General features: G+C 42.4%; 1 protein-coding gene and 1 long non-coding RNA gene across 6 annotated transcripts in view; one reads left to right on the top strand and one right to left on the bottom strand.

The window, feature by feature from the left end:
• Positions 1-23,985, top strand: part of LOC107309642 (uncharacterized) — a 53,164-nt gene that overhangs the window by 16,726 nt on the left and 12,453 nt on the right. For 2 of the 5 annotated variants that reach the window (XR_014942757.1, XR_004306112.2), the window contains 4 exons: positions 4,881-5,051; positions 6,956-7,066; positions 8,972-11,440; positions 11,981-12,103. This is a non-coding gene — a long non-coding RNA (uncharacterized LOC107309642). Of the gene's footprint in view, positions 1-4,880; positions 5,052-6,955; positions 7,067-8,971; positions 11,441-11,980; positions 12,104-19,546; positions 19,894-23,985 lie in introns of all 5 variants that reach the window. The other 3 variants (XR_014942760.1, XR_014942759.1, XR_014942758.1) reach the window with 3 other exon arrangements.
• Positions 8,486-23,985, bottom strand: part of ADTRP (androgen dependent TFPI regulating protein) — a 29,196-nt gene continuing 13,696 nt past the window's right edge. The window contains exons 4-6 of the mRNA XM_015854591.3: positions 17,883-17,998; positions 14,361-14,512; positions 8,486-9,386 (exon numbers count right to left, since the gene is read on the bottom strand). Coding sequence (XP_015710077.2) covers positions 9,343-9,386; positions 14,361-14,512; positions 17,883-17,998 — 312 coding nt within the window. The 3' untranslated portion in view covers positions 8,486-9,342. The remainder of the gene's footprint in view (positions 9,387-14,360; positions 14,513-17,882; positions 17,999-23,985) is intronic.

Raw genomic sequence — 23,985 nt, 5'->3', positions numbered from 1 at the left:
CATTTTAAGCTAAAGAACGCAAGAGGTACTAAATGTCTTCTCTATATGGAGAATCTGAGAGCAGCAAAAAAAGACTGAATACAAATATATGTTAGCACGAGCTACTCAGTAATATAGTCCAACTTACGGCTATTTTCTTACATTTCACATATGGAGTGAAGTGTCAGGTAATAATTACTTTGTGTAGATTACCAGACAACCCTTTTTCCAAACAGAAAAGAAAAGCTTTCTAAAGGACAAGGGTCTAAATTTTTACGTAGGTTAAACACTACATTTGTCAGTACAGCTAGGAACAGAAGTTGATCCATCTTTTCACTTTCCCATGTGCGTTTGTATTTCAAAATGCCTGATTGTGTGGGAATGCAATGATGTTCATTTGCTTGGAACTGAGATGAGAGTTAAAGAAGAGGAAAATCCAGCCCCTTTTTTTTCTCTCATCGTTTTTGTGCAGGAATTCTCAATCTTATTTTGGTATTTGAATCCACCAGCTATAAGCAGCCTGGCTTGAGGTTGAACTCAGTGCTGCACAGCTGCAAATAATGTGTTTTGTCAAATCAAGTGGTGCCTCTTTACTGTAAGTTCATTTACTGAAGTTGTTGCCAAAGCATGTCCCTGTCAAAGGATCAGTTTAGACTGGTACAAAGATAAGGCTTTTTTCAACTGTCTGCATGATACAGAGTTACCGATCACAGCAAAGTAAGGATAAGGTGCTCTGAGCTGTTCTGTTGGCAGTAGGAAGAGTAGACAGGGGAAGGTGATTGCGTGTGAATAAAACAAATACAGAGCCGTAATTGTGACAGAAGAACTTTGCGTGATTGCAAAGCTTTGATAGCTTTGCGACTTCATGGCCAAAACATTACTGAAACAATGGATATGTTTTGTAATGTTTGCTAATTAAAACCATAATAATAGCATGTGATTATATGCAAATACATGGTTGAGTGGATAGCCAAAGTTAAAGCCTGATGGAGAAGAAACAATTTTGCCAGCACTGATCCAAAGACCAGTATAAGCAAAGGGAATAAAATAGTGATGTTGTGCTGGGAGCCAAAAGGCTTCTTCTGTTAAGCCTGCAGTGCTCTGGAGAGACCTGGCTGCAAGTGGTGTGCAAGGAGCTTTTGGTTATGTGCTTTTCTAATTCAGGGTAATACAGGCAGTGCAAGATCTCTATGGCATGGTCATCAACAGCAACCAATTCTCCTTCCATTTGTTGTGTGGATATTCTGTCTAGACATGTTTTCATGTGCTTCCATCCAGAAGCAGTGGATGTCATCAAGTTCCTAGGTCTTGTATTCTCAAGACCATTTCTCTGCTTGCAAACGTGTTGCATGATATAAAGCCTCCATCTCATTTTCAGATTTAGTTATTATTTTGAGGGTATTTTGATAATTTTAAGTGGAAGAAGCACTATGCTAAGTCAGTGACTCTAAATGTGGATAGATTTGCTGCCACTAACTTCAAATAGAGCTGTGCTGATACCCGACTTAAGATCTTACCCAAAGTACCTGCACATCTATTCAAACAAAGCATTGTTTAATACGCTCTTAGGAGGAAGGTCAGTCTGCTGAAAGAGAATTTATGATCATTATCCTCTGACATTCAATCACGCTTAAAGCAGCAAGGAAGCCATTCCTCTGGGATATCAAAAACTCTATTAATACTCAGCAAACTTTAAAACTTAACCTGAAAAATCTCTTCATTAGCTTAGGGTTAAGAATATTCTGTCATATTACCTTGTTTGCCTCGGAGCAGAAGTTTAGAACCAGAGAGTAAGGAGATTCAGTGCTTCAGTGAGGTCCTGAGGGGAAGGAAGAGGGAATCGTTGAGAAGGAAAGATATTCATTGTAGTGAGTGGTGACTGGCATCTGTCAGGGAGTCAAGTTTGGGATGGAGGAGGAGGAAAGGAGAGATAAAAAGAAGGCGGCTTTCTGTTAACTCAGAATCATCGGTTTAAGGCAGACATGGAAAGTTTGAATGACAGAAGAGAAGAGAGGTGGTCCTAATGTTTCCAGCTCCTTCAGGGAACAAGGGAATGCCCTGAAGGAGAAATAGAGAAGAGCTACAAAGGCAAAGCTTGCATTCAAATTTAAAAGCATTCTTCAATATTTAGCTTTTAGAAATGCTTTCAAGAATCAGCTGAGGGACAGATTGTATAATAGAGGTTGAAGTGGCGACAATTACTTTTTTGGATAAGAGCAGCCTTGTCAAGGAAGAAGCTGTGAAGTTTCTCTTGTAGGAAAGCTGGGAGAACAGAATGGGGAGCAACTAAATGGGGCAGCTGGAAGCAGGTTGTCATGTTAATTGGTGGCTTTTCTGGGTTATATGTAGTGTCATGTTTTGAGGCCTAGTTAAAAGTACAGCAAAGGAAATTATAGTTGGGTGTATTCTGGAACAAATATATAGGGGAACAAATATAAAGGGGAACAGAAAGGGAGATGTTTGGAAATAGGACAGAGCTGTTTCTAAGGCTCAGGAAAAGATTTTCCTGCAGTCACTGCTGCAGATACACACCCTGGCTGCTGCACAGATCCGTGTTGCTGGGTGAGCTGTTGTTCCTCAGAAAGCAATGCACCGAACCAGGAGACCAGTGCATAACAGTGCGCTTGTGTCACTTTGGCACAAGCAGAGCAAGCTGCTCTCCTCCCAGTTCCCCCCCTCCCCTCACACAGGAATACCCTAATCAGGGAAATATGTGCTGGCTGCTTAGCAGAGGGGTCAGATCCATTTGGATGAAATTCCAGGGCTGCTGTGATAACAATGGCAGGAAGTGAGGACCTTGAGCCGGCTGTTGTGGCTGCCTACCTTCAGCAATAGGGTGCTGGAAGCTCTGCCCACCATCTGCTGCTCCGCACTGCCCAAAAAGCCCTGGTTGTTCCCCGCACCGTGGAGAACTGAAAGCTGGCTGAATGCCATCAGAGCTAAAAGGCAGGAACCCCCCAGTAACCAGTGAGCATTATTCTGTGACTGAACCTGAATCACCTCTTTAACTCTTTGGGGGGTGGGAATCTGTATGTGCTTCATGTGGTCATATGTGTTTGCAGGCAGTGAATTCCCCTCAGCCCAGTGGGAATTCCTCCTGCATGAACATTGCTATAGAAATGCATTATTAAGCCTGATTCTCAGATATTTTCAGTTCATCCTAGTAAATCAAGCCTGTATGAGGGAAATTGTGCAATGTTTTTTGCTCTTCAAGGTATATATATTCTAATACAATAATTAATTTTCATTCTCTCCGCTGCTTTTTTGTTTTTTTTTTTGTTGTTGTTTTCTACTTGACTGAACCTTCCCATCAGTTAAGATAGGTGTGCAAAAGGATCTGACCCAGGGCAAGGGAGCACGTCTGGCATTTCCTGGAGCAGTGCAACAGTGCGAGTGCTGCTCTCTGGGAGGTGTTTGCCTATCTCACTCTGACCCTGAGATGACAAGGAGGAGGAACCTGAAGGCAAGTGCAAGCTGAAAGGAGCATGAGCACATTTTTCATTTCTAACATGCCATGGAGTGCTCTGATTGCCCGATAGCAACTGGATGGGAAAATTCTGCCTTATCACTTAGTTTCAGATTTCTTTCTCCTCTGGGGGCAGGAGACAGCACTTACATGCACAGGCAAAAAAAAAAAAAAGTGGGAGTGCTCTGTGAATGCTCTGATGACTAGAAAACTGCAGGCTCCAATATCTAAATAAAACAAACCCGGGACTCCTAAACAGCACCACCTCAACCACTGAAAAGAGCTGCATTTTTGCTGTTAGTGTGTTCACCATTTCAGTCTCATTCTTGTTGTGACTGTTTTTCTTCCCCCCCACTCCCTCCCCAGCTGCTGACAACAGTGCACTTGTGCAACTATTTCCTGCACTTTCCTTCAGGTCATTTCCTTCCCTTCAGTTCTGAAAGGAGGTTGAACTGTGTCACCTCAGCTGACCAGACTTGCACCCACATCCTTGTTTCCTACGTGCATGGATGCTGGGATCAAAGCGTGGATGTTGCTGCTCCCACATGTGGAACATACTTTTGTGATGAACATACACATGTTCCCCTAGGGCAGGCATGTCCAACCAATGGCCCACGTGTGGCCTGGCTCAGTTCTTCCTGCAGCTGCCCTGTGCCATCATGGCAATGGCTCTGCCCTACCAAGCGGCCCAGCCTGGCCCCAGGCTCACACCCATTGTACATCAGTGTGTGATCAGCACCGCATATGCTGAAAGCTGGACATAGAGAAGGTGTAGTGCAGCGCTGACTCAAGTGATAGCAAATAATTGTGTGCGTTGTGGTGCACTGGCTAAAATGCAGTCCTGTGAGCAGCTATCTAGCTACACTTATGTGTTTCTCCCTTATAAGGTATGTTTGCATTTAAAGAGAGCATAACTCAGCCTCCCTCGCGGTCTGGTCTTGTTGGCCACTTGGGGCCTGACATTTTTCCTCCTTTTTTTTATTATTTGTTCTTCAGCGTTTCTCTGCTATTCTTCTGTGACCTTGTAACACCACAGATCATTCATCAAATACCCAGCAATGGCCAAACAGAGGCCCGTTATAACAAGCATACGCAGCATTTTGCCAGCAACAATATGCTGTGGTTAGTAAATATCATGTAATTGGATAGCATTGCATGGAAATCAGCTTTGGTGCTTGCCAGATATTTAAGCTGTACTTTAAAAGTAAAAATTAGAGAATAGCTGCCATCTGAGATAGCTGAAGTGATATTTTTGGCCCATTGTGGTTTTCCTATTCTTATGATTCAGATCTTAGGTTAAAGTTCAGGGCTCTATTTGATCAGAGTCCAAGACTCAGACTTGGATGTCTGAGAGGTATGATGGAAAGATGTGAATGAAAACTTGAAACTAGTGTTTTCACACCGTGAACTTCCATGGGCTTTTCCTTTCTTTCAGGCTGTTCTTCATCAGTGAGATAAATGTAAAACTACAGAGAGTGAATGACCGATAGCACAGAGACTGTCACCGTTACTTTATATCCAGAAATATGCAGAAAGCAACAATACGAAGTTCTCCTGGATGACCAAGATGCCATAGCCATGACTTGAGCTGTCAGCAACAGAAAAGGTAAGCTGCTCCTTTGCTTTTTGGGCTTTGGGTAGGAAATAAGTTCAGTTGCGGTGGGTAGCGGATGAGGAAGCCGAGCACAGCCTCACCATGAGCGGCGCTGCTCCGCGGCTGACCGCCAGGTGGCGCTGTGGTGCCTCACAGCCACGGGTCGGGCCGAATTGGGAGATCGCCCCCAAAAATCACAGCATCATTTTGTACTGTAAAGCCAAGGGGCTCAACTCGAGTTCCTTTTGCTGGGGTGGCAAGTCAAGAGCTGTCATGTGTGCTCTTGTTGCAGTTTTATGCTTCAGTCTTCACTGGCAAGTAATCCTCTCACATCCCTCTAGTAGAAGGTAGAGACTGGTGGAGCAATGTACCTCCCTTTGCAAGTGAAGGTCAAGTTCACAACTACCTGAGAAACCTGAGCGTCCTATGGGTCCCAAGAGATGCATCCTAGAGTCCAGAGGGAACTGGCTGATGTAGTGACTAGGCCATTCTCAATGATATTTGCAACATCTTGGCAGTTAGGTGGTCTTTGGTGAATGAGGAAAAGGCAAAGCTGTACTTTAAGAGTAATGAAAAGAATGACCCAGGGAACTGCTGACCTATCACCCTCATCTCTATCATAAATATAAAATCATGGAACAGGTCCTCCCAGAAGCTGTGCTAAGGTACATGGGTAAGATAGAGATGATATGGGTGAACCAGACTGGCTTTACCAAAGGCAACTCCTGCCCAACCAGCCTTCTTGGTTTTTGTGATGATGTAGCTGTGTCAGTGAATGGCGGAACAGACACTGATGTCATCTATCTGGACTTCAGTAAGGCTTTCTAGATGTGGTCCCCCATAACATTCTTCTCTCCAAATTGGTAATGTATAGTTTTGACAGGTGGACTGTTCAATGGATGAAGAACTGGTTACAGGATCATACCTAGAGAGTGATGGTCAATGGTTCAATGAATGGAAATCAGTGATGAGTGGTGTCCCTCAGGGGTCTGTACCGGGACTGATGCTCTTTAACACCTTCATCAGTGACAGTGACAGTGGGATCAAGACACCCTCAGTAAGTTTGCGGATGACACCAAGCTGTGTGATGTGGTCAACATGCCTGAGGGATGGGATGCCAACCAGAGTGACCTACACAGGCTTGAGTAGTGGGCCTAGGTTCACTTCATGAGGTTCCATGAAGTCAAGTGCAAGGTCTTGCACCTGGGTCATCATAGACCCCAAAGTGGGAGATGAAAGTCAGGGGAAGTGATCCTGCCCATCTGCTGTGTGCTGGTGAGACTTGACATGAAGTACTGTGTCCAGGTGTCATGTCCTCAGTACAGGATCTGTTGGATCTGTGTCCAGAGGGATACATAAAAGACATAAGTGATGGAATACCTTCTCTATGAGGACAGGCTGAGAGAGCTGGAGCTGCTCCATCTGGAGAAGAGAAGGCTCTGTGGAGATCTGAGAGCCACCTTTCGGTATCTAAAGGGAGTCTGTAGGAAAGAAGGAGACGGGCCCTTAAGCAGGGTCTGTTGTGATAGGACAAGGGGAAATGGTTTTAAACTAAAAGAGGGAAGGTTTAGATTGGTTATAAACAGAATGTTTTTTTCACAATAACAGTGGTGAGGCAGTGGCACAGGCTGCCCAGAGAGGTGGTGGAAGCCCCATACCTGGAGGCATTCAAGGCCAGGCAGGATGGGGCTCTGAGCTCCCTGATGTAGTGGTCTCTTTTCACTGCAAAGGAGCTGGAGCATAGATGACCTTCAGGTGTCCCTTCCAACACAAACAATTCTATGGTTGTATGAACAGCACTCAGTTATGTTGTAGAGGTTGAATTTTGACCTTAAAACCCTGGCAGGGACCCAGACCATGAAATCCACGTGGGAAATTGGAGGGGGAATAAATTAGCATGTCTGTGCTTTTTGCAGAAGTGAACTGTGACAAAGGTGTGAGCTGGGATGGAAGCTCCTCAACATGGTGGAGACTGTCTCCCAGCTGCTGCTGCTGCTGCTGGAAATAGCTTGGGGTGAGCGTATGGGGTAGGTCCATGCGGTGCTGCTCTGCCATGAACAGCAATCCCTTTTATGTTTACCAGTGCTCTCAAAAGAAAACAGAAAACAAAAACAGTCTTGTAAAAAGCAAGTCCAGCGATAGGTTACGGTAATAGGTTGGTTTCTTTTTTTATGTACTTTTCCTCTGGTGAATTTAAACCTTCATTTTCTTTCTGCCAAACAAAAGTGGCAGGTCTTAGGGGTATTAGGTAATTGTGGTTGTCAGATTGTACATAGTGCTGGGGAAATATTAATTGCTGTGTTTTTGCCCGAGGCTTTATGCAGCAGCCCCTTCATTTACCTGGGAGCAGGTCATTTCCCTCCCGTTCCAGACTGTGTACTGTTGAGCAGCATGAAAGGATTCCTGTATGGCTGCACTGTGTGTGTAGGCGGGCATCTCATTCAGTAATAATTTCTAATTTATACAGTCATGAAAATCTGCTGCTATAAATAAACAGTTCTGACTGACTTAGTGTGCCTACTCAAAACAAAACGTGTGAGAGAGGGAGAGACTGGAAGAAAAATCTAGGGTAAATGTCATAAAGACCAGTGTTCCTTGGTGAAGCCCACTATAGAATCATAGAATGGCCTGGGTTGAAAAGGACCACAGTGATCATGTAATTTCAACCTTCCTGCTGTGTGCAGGGTCGTCAACCACTAGACCAGCCTGCCCAGAGGCCTTCATAAGGAAAATGTTTATGGTCAACAATGTACAGTTTGGTGGACCACTCTGGCTGGTGGGTGTAGGAAGAACAGTCCCATTGTCAGGGCCCAGGCTTTGTACTGAGCTTCCAACATTTACAATGCTTGCATTAGGTTATCAGCACAAGAGAAACACAATAAACCAAATAACCATATAAGGAGTATCCTGAACTCTCTTCTCTTCCCTAACTCGCTGCATGGCTTTCTTCTGTCTGCCTCTCAGCAATATTTCCTCCGACCGGCGTCTTTCAGCTGAACCCTTTCCACACTCTCCTTCAACAGAAAAGCTGTGTGTCATTTCCTATATTCCCCCAGTGAAGTTAGCTGGAGTGCGTTATCTAGATGGACTGTGAGCTGTTGAATGTGCACGTGTTATCTTACTGCATTGAGCCAGTTTGCAGGCTAATTCTAGGGTGTAAACTGTGCAGTCTAGAACTTAATCAGGTGCTTAACACCTGAGAAAAACAATTGTACAAACACAGTTTTTTTTATTGCTCACAACATCTTTCAATTTTCCTAAGCTATAGCAGCACTAAAAAGATGAGAATAACACCCTGGTGATCTGTGTGCACGGTCAATCTGAGCTATGGGCTTGGGCAATGAAGGCAGAAGTATTGCAGCTGGTTTCAAATCCTCATTGAAACGCGATGCTAATAACAGAGATCTCTCCCATTCACACTGACCATGAAGGAGTGCTTACACCACTGCCAGTTTTGTCTGTTTATTGGAGTTTACAAAGCACATCTCCAGTGTTTCAGATGTTAACAAGATGTTGGGGCTAATAACAGAAATCAACTATATTGAGCGAGTTTAGTAAACATGTGAATGGAGTGTAATTATATGGCAGGCGGCTTTATGTTAAACAGTGCTTTAAATTAACGTGCTTTCTGTCAAAGCAATCATACAGTCAGTATAATTAGGTTACTTTTGCTACAAGATTAACTGAAACCAAGAAAAAGGGGAAAAAAAAGTTGTGTTCAGATTTCATATTAATGTGTGTGTGTGTGTGTGGAGGGGGGGATATTTTGTGCATTAATATTCCAGAATGTTTCTCATTAGAAGAATTTGGCTTCGTGGTGAACTTTCTGAGCAAACATTCCTAATTGCAGTCCTTGTTAGCCCAATTTGTTATCTATCTAGCTTGGAAGTCACAGCAGTGTTAAAATTATCCCTCATCTTAATTTCTTCCAGACTTGATGAAAGGCAATCCAAACAAGAGCTGGCTTGCGTGCGCGGGTCCTTCACGGTGTGGTGCCAACTTGTGAGGGAGTTCATTTACCAGTGACAAGTTTTAACCGTGGACGCATCCCGACGTACGTTGTGCAAGAGACGAGAAATCTGTGTAAACAGATGAAGATGATTTTCTGATTCATAGCAGTTGCGGAGTTATCATGTAAGAGGCAAACGTTTCACATTTTCCACCAGTTTTCCATATGTCTGATGACATAATGGCTTCACCAGAAGCTGCAACGCATTGGAGAAAGGATTCATCACAGCTGCATTTATTTTCCTCTACTTCATGGCTTCAGCATTCATGGGGTGATTGGCTTGAAGAGGAGCGTTCACTTGCCTTTCCGTTTGTAGTCCAGTATTACTATTGAATCTCCTGTTCCGAGGAAGAGGAAAAAAGAATGTTTAAAAAAATATATATAAATAAAAAGGCAGAATATCTGAGGACTTCTCTAGCTAAATCAGGCATGCTGCTGGGAGGTGGATGTGAACCTGTCCCCAGCCTGCCAGCAGGAGCCGAGCTTGGTGGGGATTAAGAGCAAAATGCCTTGGACCAGCTGCCTGCAGGAGTCAGAGGAGCCTGGGATGTCACTGGCAAGTAAGAGATTACTCAGTTTCTTCAGGAGAGACTTCTAATCTGCCAAGGACCACGTCCTTGGTTGAGAATAGTGGTGCTTCACTAGTGGAAAAAGCCTCCGCCACCGAGCAGCCTGGTTTGCTGGCACCTTTATCATTTGAAGCATTGTCTCAGCCCCTGTTCATGTGTGCTGATGATCACCTACTCACAGAGAGCCCTGAAACAGTGTAATTGCTGTGTTGTACTTACCTCCAGCCTGCACAGCATGTGGCAATTGACCTGATAAGTAACAAAGCCCTGGCATTTCTTCCTTCCTAAACCATCCTGTGAGCATTTAGTGCTGACCAGTACAAAGACATCGGGGAATAACAGACTAACCTATGGGGCCGGAGACAGCATATTAACAAACACCTGTTTGTATCTGCCCTCCAGTGATGAAATCGTAAGCCTGGGGTTGCCAGAGCTTCCGCCTGTGTGTCCCTCTTTCCCCAGTGGATCATCAGATAAACCTGTCAGCACCACCACGGCATGTGACAGATGGTGTGGGTTCCCTTTAAACAGCTGAACTCCTGTATCAAGGGGTAATCTACAGCTTGGGGGAGCGGCAAGTATGATGGATATAAATATGCCATCACGAGTTTGTGGCTTAACTGCAATGAATGAATGAGGCAAAAGTGAGCGTTCATACGTGGCCTGCAAACTCTGGCCTGTTAAACCCTCTTAAACACAAGTCCCTTTCATCACTGGCAATATTGTGAGACTGTAGACTGAAATAAATGGATATACATTGGGCTGTTACTGGCCAGTCTTAAGAGGCTCGATAGAACAAATGCTCTTGATAGAACAAATGAAGTTATATTCTAGAAAAATTAATTTTTCTGTTTAAAAATCCCTGCTGGACCCTACAGAAACAAGAGGACTGTCATAATGAAGGGCGAGTTCTGTCTCTATGCTGACAATTAACCTGCAGAGCATTAGCGTTTTAGGGTTCATACAAAAGCTGCTGTTTGTGAACCTGTGCCAGCACAACTGTAGGATGACTTCTCATCCCGCACAGCTTTGCTTTGTGCCCTTCCGTTTGCCACTTGGGTTTCTGCAATTGCAACTCAGTAGCTGCTCAGGAAAACGCGAGCGTCAAGACTTCAATTGTATGGGGGTATTACTTTGTATTGTGCAGGTTCCTCTGCCATCACACGGACTGGGTATCCCAATAGCTGAGCACACAGTATTAAGGGAGCTTGGCTTCACAAGCACATAGGAACAAAAATAAAAACCAGGGAAAACAACCCAGCTCCTAAAACGAGTTATATGGTTCTGTAAAATACATCTTGCAGAAAGGTACTTCAGAAAGAAGAGGGAAAATATGTTAACGAGAAGATTACCCTCTATTTTTAGCTTAGCCTTGGGTGAATGTATTTCAGTTAAGACTTTCCAAAGCACTCAGGAGCTCCTATGGGTTCTGTAAGAGCACATCCACCTATGCCTGAGGCTGTTGCTAGTTGCTCACCTATTGCTCCTATTCACCTGCGCTTCAGAACATGAAAATGAAAACAGCTGCTGAAGGTTTTATCAGACCTGCTAGACAAAAGGCAAATGAATCCTTCGCATCTTCAAACGCTGGTGCCAGAGACCTCACCTGAAACGTTGCTTTGTCTGAATTGGAGAACTTTGATCCTGAGGATCTGTTTGTCTCAGCTGGAGCAAAACCTGAGGGAAGGTTGCTTGGCCTTGCTGTTCAGGGTTTTGCAGGTCAGAGTTGCCTGCATGATGTTTCCTACCCATCGGGAAAGAGAGAAGCTATCACACAGTTCATCTTTGGCACCAAGACCCCTCAACCAAATTCTTGGGCTGAGGTAAATATATGGCAGTGAAAGAATCAGCCCATTGTTTCCAATTATCCTCTTTGGAGTTTCTGTATTACTCAACATCGTCTAGTACTCCAGAAACTCTGGGATTTAAAACAACAAAAAAAAAGTCATTACTTGGTACTATTTTCTGTGCCTCTCGGCCTGTGCAGCTGGGTTGCCTTAGTTACCATGAATCCAACTGTGAGACTGGAGGGAAAGGCAAGTGAGAAATGATACATTTTTAAAGCCTCTAATACTATATGAGGCAGTTTGTCTATAAATAATAAAACAAATTTAGGATCTGGCATCTTTGGGCTGTTCTGAAAAGGCAAAAAAACAAGGTTATATTATTAAACAGCCTGCGTTTTTAGCTCGCAGAAATGATGCTGCATCTTTCTGGTGGAGCACAGGACATAGCTTTGAAATGACATGCCCTAAGCTGAAAGTCGCTATCCTTGGACTTTGGAATAATTTGGAGCTAAACATACGTTTATGGGTGGAAAAAACAGTAGCTGTTTATGTAGCTAATGCTCTTTGTTTTGGCAGAAGTGGTGGTGGCCTTTAGCTACAGAGGATCATGGCGGAGTCCTTATGGAGCACAGCGCTGTGGGACAAGCTTCATTTGCTGTCTACAGTTCTCCACAGGATGCGAGTCCTCCAGGAGACCAGGTGTGATGCTCTAGCTGAGCTATTTGTTAATCACTTCTTACCTCTTTGAATAAGCACAGCTTATCTCCATTGCTCTAGGCACAGTCTCAGCCAGCAGCAGCCCAGGCAGGTTTTGTCCATTCCCACTGCAAATTGCTTTGCTTTGTTGGTTTGGGTTTTGTTTTGTTTTTGTTTCATGTGTGTGTGTGTTTTTTTCCATGGCTTATTTTAACTGTATCATCTCTTACTGTGATGAGAAGGTGAGATGGGAAAGGGTAGGATGGAAAAAAAATAGGTGGAGGCATTTTTTTGCTGCAAGAAGGAAGGTACGTTGGAATTGCATCTTCATTCTATTTGCAGCTGTTTTTACTCTGGCAGCACTTAGCAGAAGATTTGTTTCAGTCAGGAATACATTAAGACTCTGGCACACTGTAATTTGGAATACCTTACCTCTGGCTGTGTTTCAACACTATTGGGATCTTGTTATCAATACCAGCTTAAGAAAGTCATGCCTTTCTCTTGGGTGGACACAGTCAGGAAATGGATCGCCAAAATGATCTGAGTTAAAAACAACCCCTGCTTACAAGAAGCACGCGTGGTGAAGTAGGAAAGAATTGGAGGTGGTGGGCAGGAGCTCATTGAGATGTTATCACTCCCAAAGCCCCCATCTAATCATACTGCAGGCTCAGATGCCACTGAGGGACCATCTATTAGGGTGTAGCTTGCAGCTTTTTGTATCAGTGTGCTGTAAATCTAGGGAATGCCATCAGTCCTGGAGGTAAACAGCTGAGGATGCATTTAAACAAAGAGGGAGAAAGTGAGAAACATAGATGGAGAGACAGAATCAGCACCTGGAGAGGGCCTCCGTGGGTTGTGAGAGCATGTTAGACATCAGCAGAGAATATCATGCATGCTGCACTCATATATATCCTCTGCAGTTCTCTAGACCTGAAATTGCTACTACTTAGTCACTGATGAAAAAAATCTGATTCCTGACTAATATGAGACCTGATGTCTAACACAAGACCTAAGCTGACTTGTGGTGGTTGTGTTGTGGTCTTGGATTAAACAGAGAGGTCAGAAATTACTCATAGTAATGGTTGCCATTTATGCAATGCCTCTTTAACCAGAACTAGTGCTGAGTGCCTGCAGATCTGTTTTCAGTTACTCAGAATCCTCATCGTGCATCATATTTATTCAAGCCTAGGATTCAGCCAAAATTTCCAGACTTGATATGTAGAGCAAGTGCCTTGTTTGCAAAGGTATGAACCACTGAACTTGGTTATTCAGCACATTTGAAATTCAATCTGCTGCTCTGAGGTAGCTGGGTACGGCTGGTGAGAGACGAGCTACAGACACTCCACTTTGGCTTGACAGGCATGTGAGACTTCACAAAATGGATCAGGCATCAAATGCTCCCTGAGAACAGAGGGAGGTTGTCTTATTTACTTTCAGAGGTGTTTCTGCAGGGCTTTTTCTTTCATCAAAGATCTAGTTTAAGAAATTGCAAATGTTCACACATTTGTCCCAAATAAAATACACACGTTTTCTTGACAGAAACGCTTTCATCCTCAAAAACTTAATCTTGAATGAAAAAGGAATGAGGCAACCAGAAGGGAAAACAATTAATAATAATAAAGTCCCATACCAGACTCTCAAGCTACATTGGTACTCTTTCCTCCTCCAGCTGTTGTCCTTCTAAGAGACATCATTTTTCCTAAGTGCTCGTTTATTCAAGTAAGGTTGACTTTCATTTTCTTTAAAGCTTTACTGGTCATGCCACTACTGAAGCCAAAGGGAGATGTTTCAACAGCCCATTAAAACTCCCCAGTTGCTACACTCACAGAGCTCTCGCTTGGATAGACTAACGCCTTCCTATAGATCGGTAGTAAACTGTTCCCGAGTCTGATAAACACCATGTGACATAGGTAACTTTTAGGCAGAGCTATTTTGCTCCTCTGAACCACCGTTTGAGAAGGAATTCAAAATACAGCGATTATGCTGGTGAGAGGCTCTTCTCAAGCCACATTGGAGAAAACTGCCCCAGACCTTTGTTTTTGCTTGGTAGAGTTGGCAACCTTCTGGTTTGTTCTGTTTTCTACTAAATATTTAGGACATGGCAATCTCTATCCCAATGTAACCCCCAGTACCAGTGTTTGAGTATCCCTCTTCCCACCTGCCTTGGTGATCATAGAGATTCATTTGATTTTTTTTTTTTTCCATATGGATAGAAATAATAATAATAATAATAATAATAATAAATAAAAATTGGACTGACCCCATATCATACGGTTTAGGAACTCTCCAAAATTGTAGAAACAGATGATGATGGCAAGGCTACTGATGAAAAAGGCTCCGAGCCCAGCTGGACTGAATGAAGCAAAGAGAGGGTATACCCACTCTCCTGTTACAAAATAAATCCACAGGACCCTGGGTGAGAGGAGAAACAATGTTTGGTTAGGGCTATTCAGTTAGAAGAATCCCTTGTTGATTTCTAGCTTCTTAAGTGCCATGTTATCAAAACAGTATTGACACAGAGAAAATTAGCTCAGCAGTTGATGCATCTTCTCAACATTTGGGCTCTTTGCTGTGAAGCACGCTTGAAGCACTGCTAAATTAGATGGATTTTGGTGCAGGTTGAAGTATACGTGATGTTCCGTTGTCACCTTAGTGGCACTGGCTATTAAAACGGTAAAACAACAGTAAAATAGCAAAATGCTCAGAAATACAGGTGTGCACTTCAGTATAGAAGTGAGGCTTGTTCAAATAAGCTCCTACATGGGCGTTTCCTCTTTAGTTACTGTGACTTTTCAGTCCCCATCCAGAATCTGAGGGTCTGTGGTGACAGAGGTCCTGTTTCTCATTCTCTCTATCCTGCTGATGTTGAATGCTGCTTTTGAAAGCAAGAAGAGGGGTTTCAGGAGATGACAGGGCATGGGCTATTCTCTTGCACTTTTTCTTTTAGTCCAAAATTATTAAAGGAGGAACAAGTGGGTAGGGAAGAGACGTAACCACTTTGCTCTTTTGCTCTAGAACCAATTGCAAGGTGCTGGTTTGGAAGAGGGAACAAATGCAAAAGAAGTTAACTATGTCTGATGTAGACCCTCTCTTTCTGCCTTTTTCTTCTCTCAAGAGGAGACCTGTGCCTGTGGCCAGTTCACTGATACTATTTATTCCATTGCTTACAGCTCCTAAGAGTGGATGGCAGCAAGTGGGCTGCTGTTTTCTTAATACATCTCAAATAGTAAAACAGAGTGAAAAATACCTTTATATAATGAGGAACGAGATTGTCTTGATCTAATTTAGCTGGCTGGAGTGCCTGATGGGAAATCTTGAACTTAAAAAATTACTTGACCGTTCCAGAAGGACTAAAGCACTTTCAGTTTTCTGACCTGATGGAAGCTGTGCGTAGCTGGGTTTTCATCTTGGGACCTACCTTCAGGTTCATGAGTTTATTCATTTTAACCACAGAATGGCTGATGTATTTATTTATTTATTTATTGTTAGGGATTTCATAATACACAACCCAACAACCTGCTGTTAAACATATGTGCAGTGTTCAGGGATTAGTTATTCTGTACATTTAGTTTCACCAAATTTCAATGTTTAGTAAGCTTTTACAGTGATAATTTAAAACCATACAATGCCCAGAGTTATGGAGGAGATAGACTGAGAAAACAACCTGTGTATAACCAAAGCCACCAAACTGCTGTGAGACTGAGAACAGTGTACAGATACTGGAGGAAAGTGATGTGCAGCAGCCTGATAAGGCAGCTTGATGCAAGGAAGAGGTTTACCCTGTCCTCTTGTCATCCATCCATTAAAGTTAATGGAAGCTCTGAATTCACCGGAGGAAAAATAAAGATGTTTCCCTAGGAAATTATTGAATGGGAAGAATGGAAGGAGAACATATTGGCCACATACGAGTTTTCTGAGGTAGTGGTTAATGCAAAATTAAAAGGTTATGAACTGAAAATGAGTATGCAGTAAAAGAAAAATGTTTTGATTCCTAACAGAGATGAAATATAGGCATATTTTAAGAAAGCCATCAATGTCTAGATTGTGTGTGTGTGTGTATTTTAGGTCTTTATAGATGGTGTGCAATCTGTAATGATTTATATTCCCTTACATTGGTAGTTTGATCTTTTCTCCAAAAATGCATGCACCGTTGTGAAGAGTAAGATTTATTTTGTCCTGATCTTTATTGCTAAATTGATATTGCCACTGAAATGGGAAAGAGCTCGCTGTTGTTACCTCCTTTCTGAGATTTAAATTGACAGTTCTGAAATTTATATATTCCTCACCGCTTTCAATGTGATGGCTCCAGGAATAAGGCAGGAGATGCAAGATCCATCCATGCAAGAATTAACATGTTGAGCAGTTCTCTTGGCCCTGATGTCCTTTAGCTGGAAGCTGCCCTTTCTTTTTAATCCTATGGGTATTCAAAGCTATCAGAGGCATGTATCTGGTGCAAGAAGTCACCAACTGCTTGATTTCTCACTGCCTTGGAAGGACCTGGCAGCTCTCAGCCCATCGATACAAGAGGACGGACAGTGTGATTACAACAAATAATTTTGAGTTGAGTGACAACTCAAAATGAGGCTTTTAGGGAACACTCTGTGTTGACTGTGAAACATAAGGCACCCAAGAGGGTCTATTTAATCATCAGGTAACAGTAAAACATGTGTACATGTTAAGATTTCAGTACACAGACTGAAAATCTTTTCTGTTAATTGGGGAGCCAGGGGGGGGTGGTAGTCCTGTGTGCTTCAGGCTTCCTCATGGGCATGAGGCAGAACTGACTGGAAAGAACTTGGCAGGGAAACACGTCTCTCACAGCTGTAATAGTATTAGGCTGTGGGCTGGATTAGGATAAATGGCTCCAAACTGAGTTGCATAACACAGAGCTAAAGTCTGCTGCTTCCAAAGCCGCTCCTATGGGTCTCGCATCATGGGAGTGTTTCATTTGTGAGGCTTATTTTCTGTTCCTCTGTTTCATTCAGTGGGCTGAGGTTACTCTCACCTAATGGGTGGGTGGAAGTGGGAAGGCTGGATCCCTGTGTGGTTCCAACTGCTTCTCAGAAAGCGCTGGGTGAGTGTACTCTGAAACTATGCAGATCCACTTCAGAACTGAGTCTCAGAGTGATCTGAAATGCAGGCAGCTGCCCATAACCTGGATGCTATGAGCAGGAATGGATGCAAACCCAGCTCCAGGGGTATATATGCACATAGAGGAGGTGGGTGGAGGGCTATGGACAGGGTGAGGCCCTGTTAGATGGCCTTTATTCTCTCAGGATCCCTCTTGGACAAGGTAGTGATAAAATTGGGCATATAGCTGGCAATGTAGGTGGTGTCTACTAGTGGAGATGGATGTGGAAATGGTACAGATGCCTCCTCAGTACCCATCATTTTGCACCTGCCTCTGAGTATCACTTTCTAACTCAAGTTTCTAAATCCAGCCTTGTGCTTCTGCGAAATATCAAGCTGAGTTCTGCTCCTTTCCTGCTCCCCTGGCTCCTAGACTTTGAGAGCTGATGTTTCTGATAATGTAGGGTCTTCTTTAAATAGGCTGTGAAAGAGCAGGGGATACCAGGTGCAGCCTCAGGAGCTGTACTTAGTTGGAGGAAACCAGCTCTGTCTGCATCTGGAAATGAACTTCGTGAGCACCACCTGATGTTTAAATGTCTTATCCACAGGCAAGATTGTTGTCTGAGGGGGAACTTAGCATAAGTGTAGAGCGTGGCCTTGGTTTACAAAGCAGATCACTTGAAGTATGTGTTTTAAAGTACGTGGTTCTTACCAACTGACATAAAGAAAAGAGACACATCCTAACAGGAACAGTCCCTTCTTCTTTGCTGGGTAGCGATGCGGTGTGGCAAGGATTTCCAGGAGAGCAAGTGGCAATACAGCTGTGTGCTGTGGAGAAAACAGAGTGTGTCACAGAGTGGCTGCAGCGCTGCTAACAAAGCTCGAGAGCTGGCATGTGGGCAAAGGGTATGGTACAATGGGAGAAAACTATTGCAAAGATTTTCACCAACTAGTCAATTAAAATCCTAGTAACTAAACAAATGGTTTCATTGGTAGTTGATGGGAGAAGGTGAGCAGGACAGCAGAGAAAGATGCACAGATTTAAAAAACAGAGAAAAGAGGGGAAAAAAGCACTGAACTTAGTAATGTTTTGTTTCTCCTGTGAAGTCTCAACCTGCTGGATGCATAGCATGCCATTTCCTCTTGCCCAGAGGAGGAGGTTCTATTACCTTCAATATATATGTTTGTCAGAAACTGTGCTGTGTATAAGATATGGTAGTATGGTATCAAAGATTTATTGCTGTATGTAGTATGAGATACCACAAGTACACATGAAATTCTTTAGACGCACATTGATCTCTAAATGCACATGTGTACAGCATGGATGAAAACGTTCTTTATCTATTTCTTTAAGAGGCAGACATCCATTTTTGTCTGTCGCTGCCAAGTAACAGCTGACTGTACATACTCCCTCAAGACCTTCAGTGTGCTCCCGGGAGTTGCTATTCATACCTGGCTGTCGCACTACCAAAACAACCCATCTGTCTCAGTTATCATTTCTCAGAGAAAACAGAGAGAAAAGATTTACTTGATGTTCCGGTTTCTCTCACTGATTGGCACCAATATTTTCTTCTGTTCTGCTTCACAAATACATTCTTCAGCTCTCTGACCCTGACAGTTGATGGGAGAGGTCTAGTTGTATCAGTACAAATGATTTTCTACTAATTTAACCAGAAAAATGCCTCCAGTGCATACACTTTCTTTTCAAATATAATCCCTTTAACTGTCTTTCACTCCAAAATCTATGCATTAGGCTGCATACTGCCGCATTAATGGTAGTTATTTTTGTTTTGTTTTGTTTTTTCCATGAGTGAGCAGCTGTTAGTCTTCAAATGAAAATGAGATGCCCATGGAAGACAGCAATGATAGAAAACTTCTTCATCCTCACAATCAGGCTTTAGCCATTCACCATGGATTTGCCCATTTTGCAAAGTGGATATAAGTTCTGGTTTTCATTTGACGTACAACAGCCTACAGAATTCCTTAGGGTAGCAAGAGATGTCCTTTCTAGTCCTTTAATTAACTTAAACACTTTTAACAACTATTAGCTGGTTGCTTCTGCTTGTATTTTTGCTGTACTGAGAAGAATTTAGTACTAGTGACCTGGTGAAATAATGCTTTGTTAAAGCAGTTTTCAGGTAAGGGTTATTTTATATACTTCCTCAGTTTGGGGCTTTTTGTTCTCAGAGTGAACAGTTAAAAAGCGCAATTCACCAGTATGATGCTGCTCTAATAGAAAAAGTATATGATGCTCTGGGAGCATATTAACAGGAAAGTTGTGTGTAAGAGTTGGGAAGTTACTGTTCTACTCTATTTGACACGGATGAGATTTTGGCTTGCATTCTACCTCTCATCAAGCACACTCCATTTTGACAGGGGCAAATTATTTGGAACATACCCAGAGAAAGAATGGCACAAATGACAAGAGACCAAATGAATGGGAAAGCAGTCCAAATGCTGGTAGTAATTCATTATTGAATCTTGAGAGAAAAGGAAAATGGGAGAGACTTTTAAAGACTGAAGATGCTGGCACAGCCATGACTGTGATGATTTCGTTCTCCATATCCATCACAGGTAGGACCAAGAATGATTGGCTCAGTTTTCCTCTAACTTTACAAACTGAACTGGCTTACCAAGGGTTATCATGCAGACTCTAAAGATGATGCAAAAGAATGAAGAAGCAGAGGGTGAAAGCATGGAGAAACAGGGGGTCTCCTTTTCTGGTAAGAATGCAGTCACACTAAGACCACTGTGGGTCTGGGTAGCCTGGTCTAGTGGTTGGTGACCCTGCCCATGGCAGGAGGGTTGCAACCAGATGATCATTATGGTCCTTTTCAACTCAGGCCATTCTATGATTCTGTGGTGATGACCACCAGCATTTCTACTTGTTTAACAATCCTTTATCTAAATTCATGCATCTATGTGTTGTCTTACAGTATGGCGATTCCACAGGAAAAGAAAAAGAGGAGAGAAAGGCACCTCATTTGCAATCTCTCAGTTTCTCTCATCTGCTTCCATCAGATGATTATAGAATCATAGAATTACCCAGGTTGGAAAAGATCTTGAAGATCATCAAGTCCAACCGCAGTCTAATGATGGCTCAAGACATCCCACCGCAGCACTTTGACCTCATCAGACTGCAATGCTCTCTGTTACACTCACAGAGAGCAGCAAGCTGGTAGTAGCAAAGGCAAGCCCACTACGCTAACATGTGTTGGCAATGGGGAAGTTTAGGAAACCTGCCGTGGTTGTGAGAGACCTTTTATTATCTGTTGATTTAGAAAATGTTGATTTGCTGAACTATTCATTTTTTGGTGGATCCTCCTCTATTGGAAGAGATAGAGAAAATACTCAGGGGCCTGTAGATCAAAAAAAGTTTGAAAGTCACTAGTGAAGCTGAAAATATGGGTACTTTTGGAAATAAACAAGAGTTTAGAGGTAGGAACAAGTTCAGATTTCTTCTATGCCTGATCTGTAAGGGTGTGAAGATGAATTTCCCTCTTGCTGGAAGAGTACTGCCACCACCAAGAGCAGGAAAGCTGTTCAGGAGTAGGGCCGCCTGCCTCTTGTTTTGTGAACAGTTTCTCTCAGCTCATGGATCTATCCTGATTTGGAAGAGGAAAAAGGAGAAAGATAAAAAAAAAATAGGAAAAAAGATAAAATGAAAAGAAAGCAATCTGTTGTAGTGTAGGAAGGCTTTTTTTTCCTCCCAAGTCTAATAATGACATTGGTATAGAATTTATTAATGTGCGTGTTGTGTTTTCTATACAAATCATTGTAGATTTCTAAACATATTTTGCCATACATTAACCCAATTTTACATAGCCGTGTATTGTCAGCTTTTCCTAGCTAGAAGGTCACTGTGTATGTTAACTAGATGCGCTGTCAAGGGCCATTTATATTTGCCATGCAGATAACTTCTCAAGACAGATACTTCTCAGTTAGTTCGTGCACATTCAGAATGATAATGTTTAACCTTTTGGTTTTGGGTATGAAGTTTCTCTTTTCTTTACACATTCAACCTAGATACCAATTGCTGGCCTGGAGAATGTGTCTCTGCTATCCCAGAGTCTGCTGGTGACTTCACATGTTTCTGCCAAGGCCAGTTTGTCCATGAGTGGTAAAATCACAGTGGAATTTCTACTGAATAACAGCATGTTTACAAGAGCAGATGAGTTCCTCACGACGCATATTTATACAGCGGATACCAGAGGAAAGCATAGCTTGCCACAGAACGCAGAGCCTGCCCTTTGCCTATGACACTCCGTTAGCTTTCCAGATGATTTCCCTCTCATAGCTGATAGACGCTGACTTTGGCAGCATCATTAGCGATAGGCTGTGTATCATAGCTAATCATATCTGCTGAAAGGCTTTAAAGTCTTTTCACATCCTCCTCAAAAATGATGTAGTTTTTTTTCTCCCTCTCATTATTTTTACCACTGGTCTCTAGTCCACAGTTCATTAAGCAAACTTTCAACCCTGTTTAGTTATGCTTTGTCTAAAGAGCACAGCATCGGTATGGGGCCAAATTCAAACACGAAGTTTTGCTTCTTTCTTTAAAGAAAACATAATAATTAAGCTCAGATTGACACAGATCAAAACATTGGCAAAAACTGCTGGAAACAGTGACTCAGTTTTTTGTTTTTTTTTATTTCAATTAACAGTTTCTCAGTTTCATGTATAAACAGCAAAACTGTCAAAAATAATTATCTTGGAGAATAAACTATTTTACTGCAAGGTATGGAAAACTGGGTATAACAATAGTGGTGTGTACTGGTCTGGCTGTTAGTGAACTGAACTGAATCACAGAGACATTTTTTGTCTTGGTAGGAAACCTGCTAGTACTTATTTTTCTGCTCTTTTAAGTATTAATTTACTTGTCTAACCACCTCTGTTTGACGAGGAAAGCTCTTAGCTTACAAGTTTAGTAAGGATAGAAGCATTCTGAGTAGCAATTATTTTATTTGTAGAGTGGGAAGGAGAAGGTTATGGGACTTTAAAAATCATTATTTTATTTACAAAAAGCATCTATTTTTTTTTAATTCTCTTTCCAGTCATTTGACTGAAAAGTCTTCCGTGGCTCTTTTTGTCACTTAGGGTATTCAGCTTGGACTTGATTTCCTTGCTCTTATTCTTACAAACTCAGGTGAATCTGACCTAATTATAAAGTTGTAGATTCTTTTTGCTCGTGAACTTTGGCATTTGACTGCAGGGGAAAGGGTTTCTTAAATGTATGTTGCTTGTTGGCTGAAATATTGGCGTGCTATCTTGTCTCCTACAGAGAACGATGAAATTAAAACATTTTCCTGTTTCTCTCTTCTTTTGTTTCCTGCCCCTATGTTGTCAGTTGTTTCCTAGGATACATTTCAGGTTCATGAGTTTAAACTGAGATAAACAGCCCTCACTGGATGTTATTTCCACTGTTGGGCAAGACCACATGGAATTTTCACTTCCAGTACATGTTATTTGAGTAATTTGTGTTTGTTTATTCAACATTATATACTTGCTGTGCCGTTGAGAGTATAAGTAAAAGCAAGTTTCCTAGGGCTAAGAAGACGGGGTTGGTCTGAGCTGTTGTTCAGCTGCAGGTTCCAGCTTTGCTGAGCTTTACGTCCATGAATATTCTCCCCAGAGCTGCTGAGATCACTCACACGCCTAACGCGTGCATTTCAGTTTGACTCAGCTTGACCCTGTTTGACTCCAGAGTCAAGGAAATGATGCCACGGCTGACCATAGCTGTTTGTTTCTCATTTGTCTGCATTTACATACCCTCTGTGTCTGCTTTTCATTAACATGTGAGACTTTAGCAGGGATTTTCACAAACATTTAGCACGGGCCAAACTAAATTTAATTGGGCTCAGTTGGACACCATTAAGTGCTTTTGAAAAATTGCCCGTCTTTTTTTTTTTTTTTTTTTCCAGACAAATTCCCAAGGGTGCTTGTGAGCTGAAAACCATTCATGGTAGATACCCATGTTTGTGTCTTCTCATAATAAAACTAAATGGCTTCCTGTCACCATAGACACTGTTTAGTTTTATACTCCTCATAACTTTCTGGATCCTGGCACGTCCATGGCTTCATCTTGAGATAAATTCCCTCTTTGGATTGATCTTGCAGAAATACTCTCTTCATTCAAATGCCTCTGTTAAAATCTTGTTTTATAGTTTGCCCGCATCCATGTTTAATTCTTCTTTCTTTTTTTAGAGTGGGAAAAGGTCTAAGCAGCGCTGTTCATTAAGATACTCATTAAGATATTTAACAACATAACTAATTTTCTCTTGGAGTTCTCAGCTGTCTCTCACAATCTTAGCCATGCTCAAGAACTCATAAACTATTCAAACTTGTATAGATAGAGTAGGAAATACAAGGAGCCCTATTATGAGCAGACGTGGTACCAAGTGAATTGGAAGCTACTTCTCTATTTAAGTCCAGCAGCACTCTGCACTGAACTTCAGCTACTCTCCATGTTTGCCTTTCCTGAGCCTATTCATGCTCATCTTAAAGGCATTATTTTTTGCATGTTTTCAAAAACATGTAGGTAGTTTGGGAGCGCGTTTGGGAAAATGGATGAAACATCAGACCTACTGTAAGATCAAAGATAAAGAAGTATCCGAGGTGACATTTCCTGTAGGCATTTTTTGCAAACAAGGTCTTGGCTGAATATCTGGATGCTTACTAGCAAATGTTTTGTATCCGTGTCAAGGACAGAATTTTAATTGCATTTCTGCCTGGCATTAGATGCATAGTCTAGGAGCTGATGTTGCACTGCAGATGGAAGCTGACATGGGACTGAGATGACATCCTTCACTGCAGAA

The sequence above is a fragment of the Coturnix japonica genome, chromosome 2 (assembly GCF_054131305.1).
Source record: "Coturnix japonica strain WE chromosome 2, WE-NBRP24, whole genome shotgun sequence".
NCBI classification, from domain to species: Eukaryota; Metazoa; Chordata; class Aves; order Galliformes; family Phasianidae; genus Coturnix; species Coturnix japonica.
The sequence above is the reverse complement of the archived record's forward strand: the minus strand, read 5'-3'. Positions and strand labels throughout refer to the sequence as shown.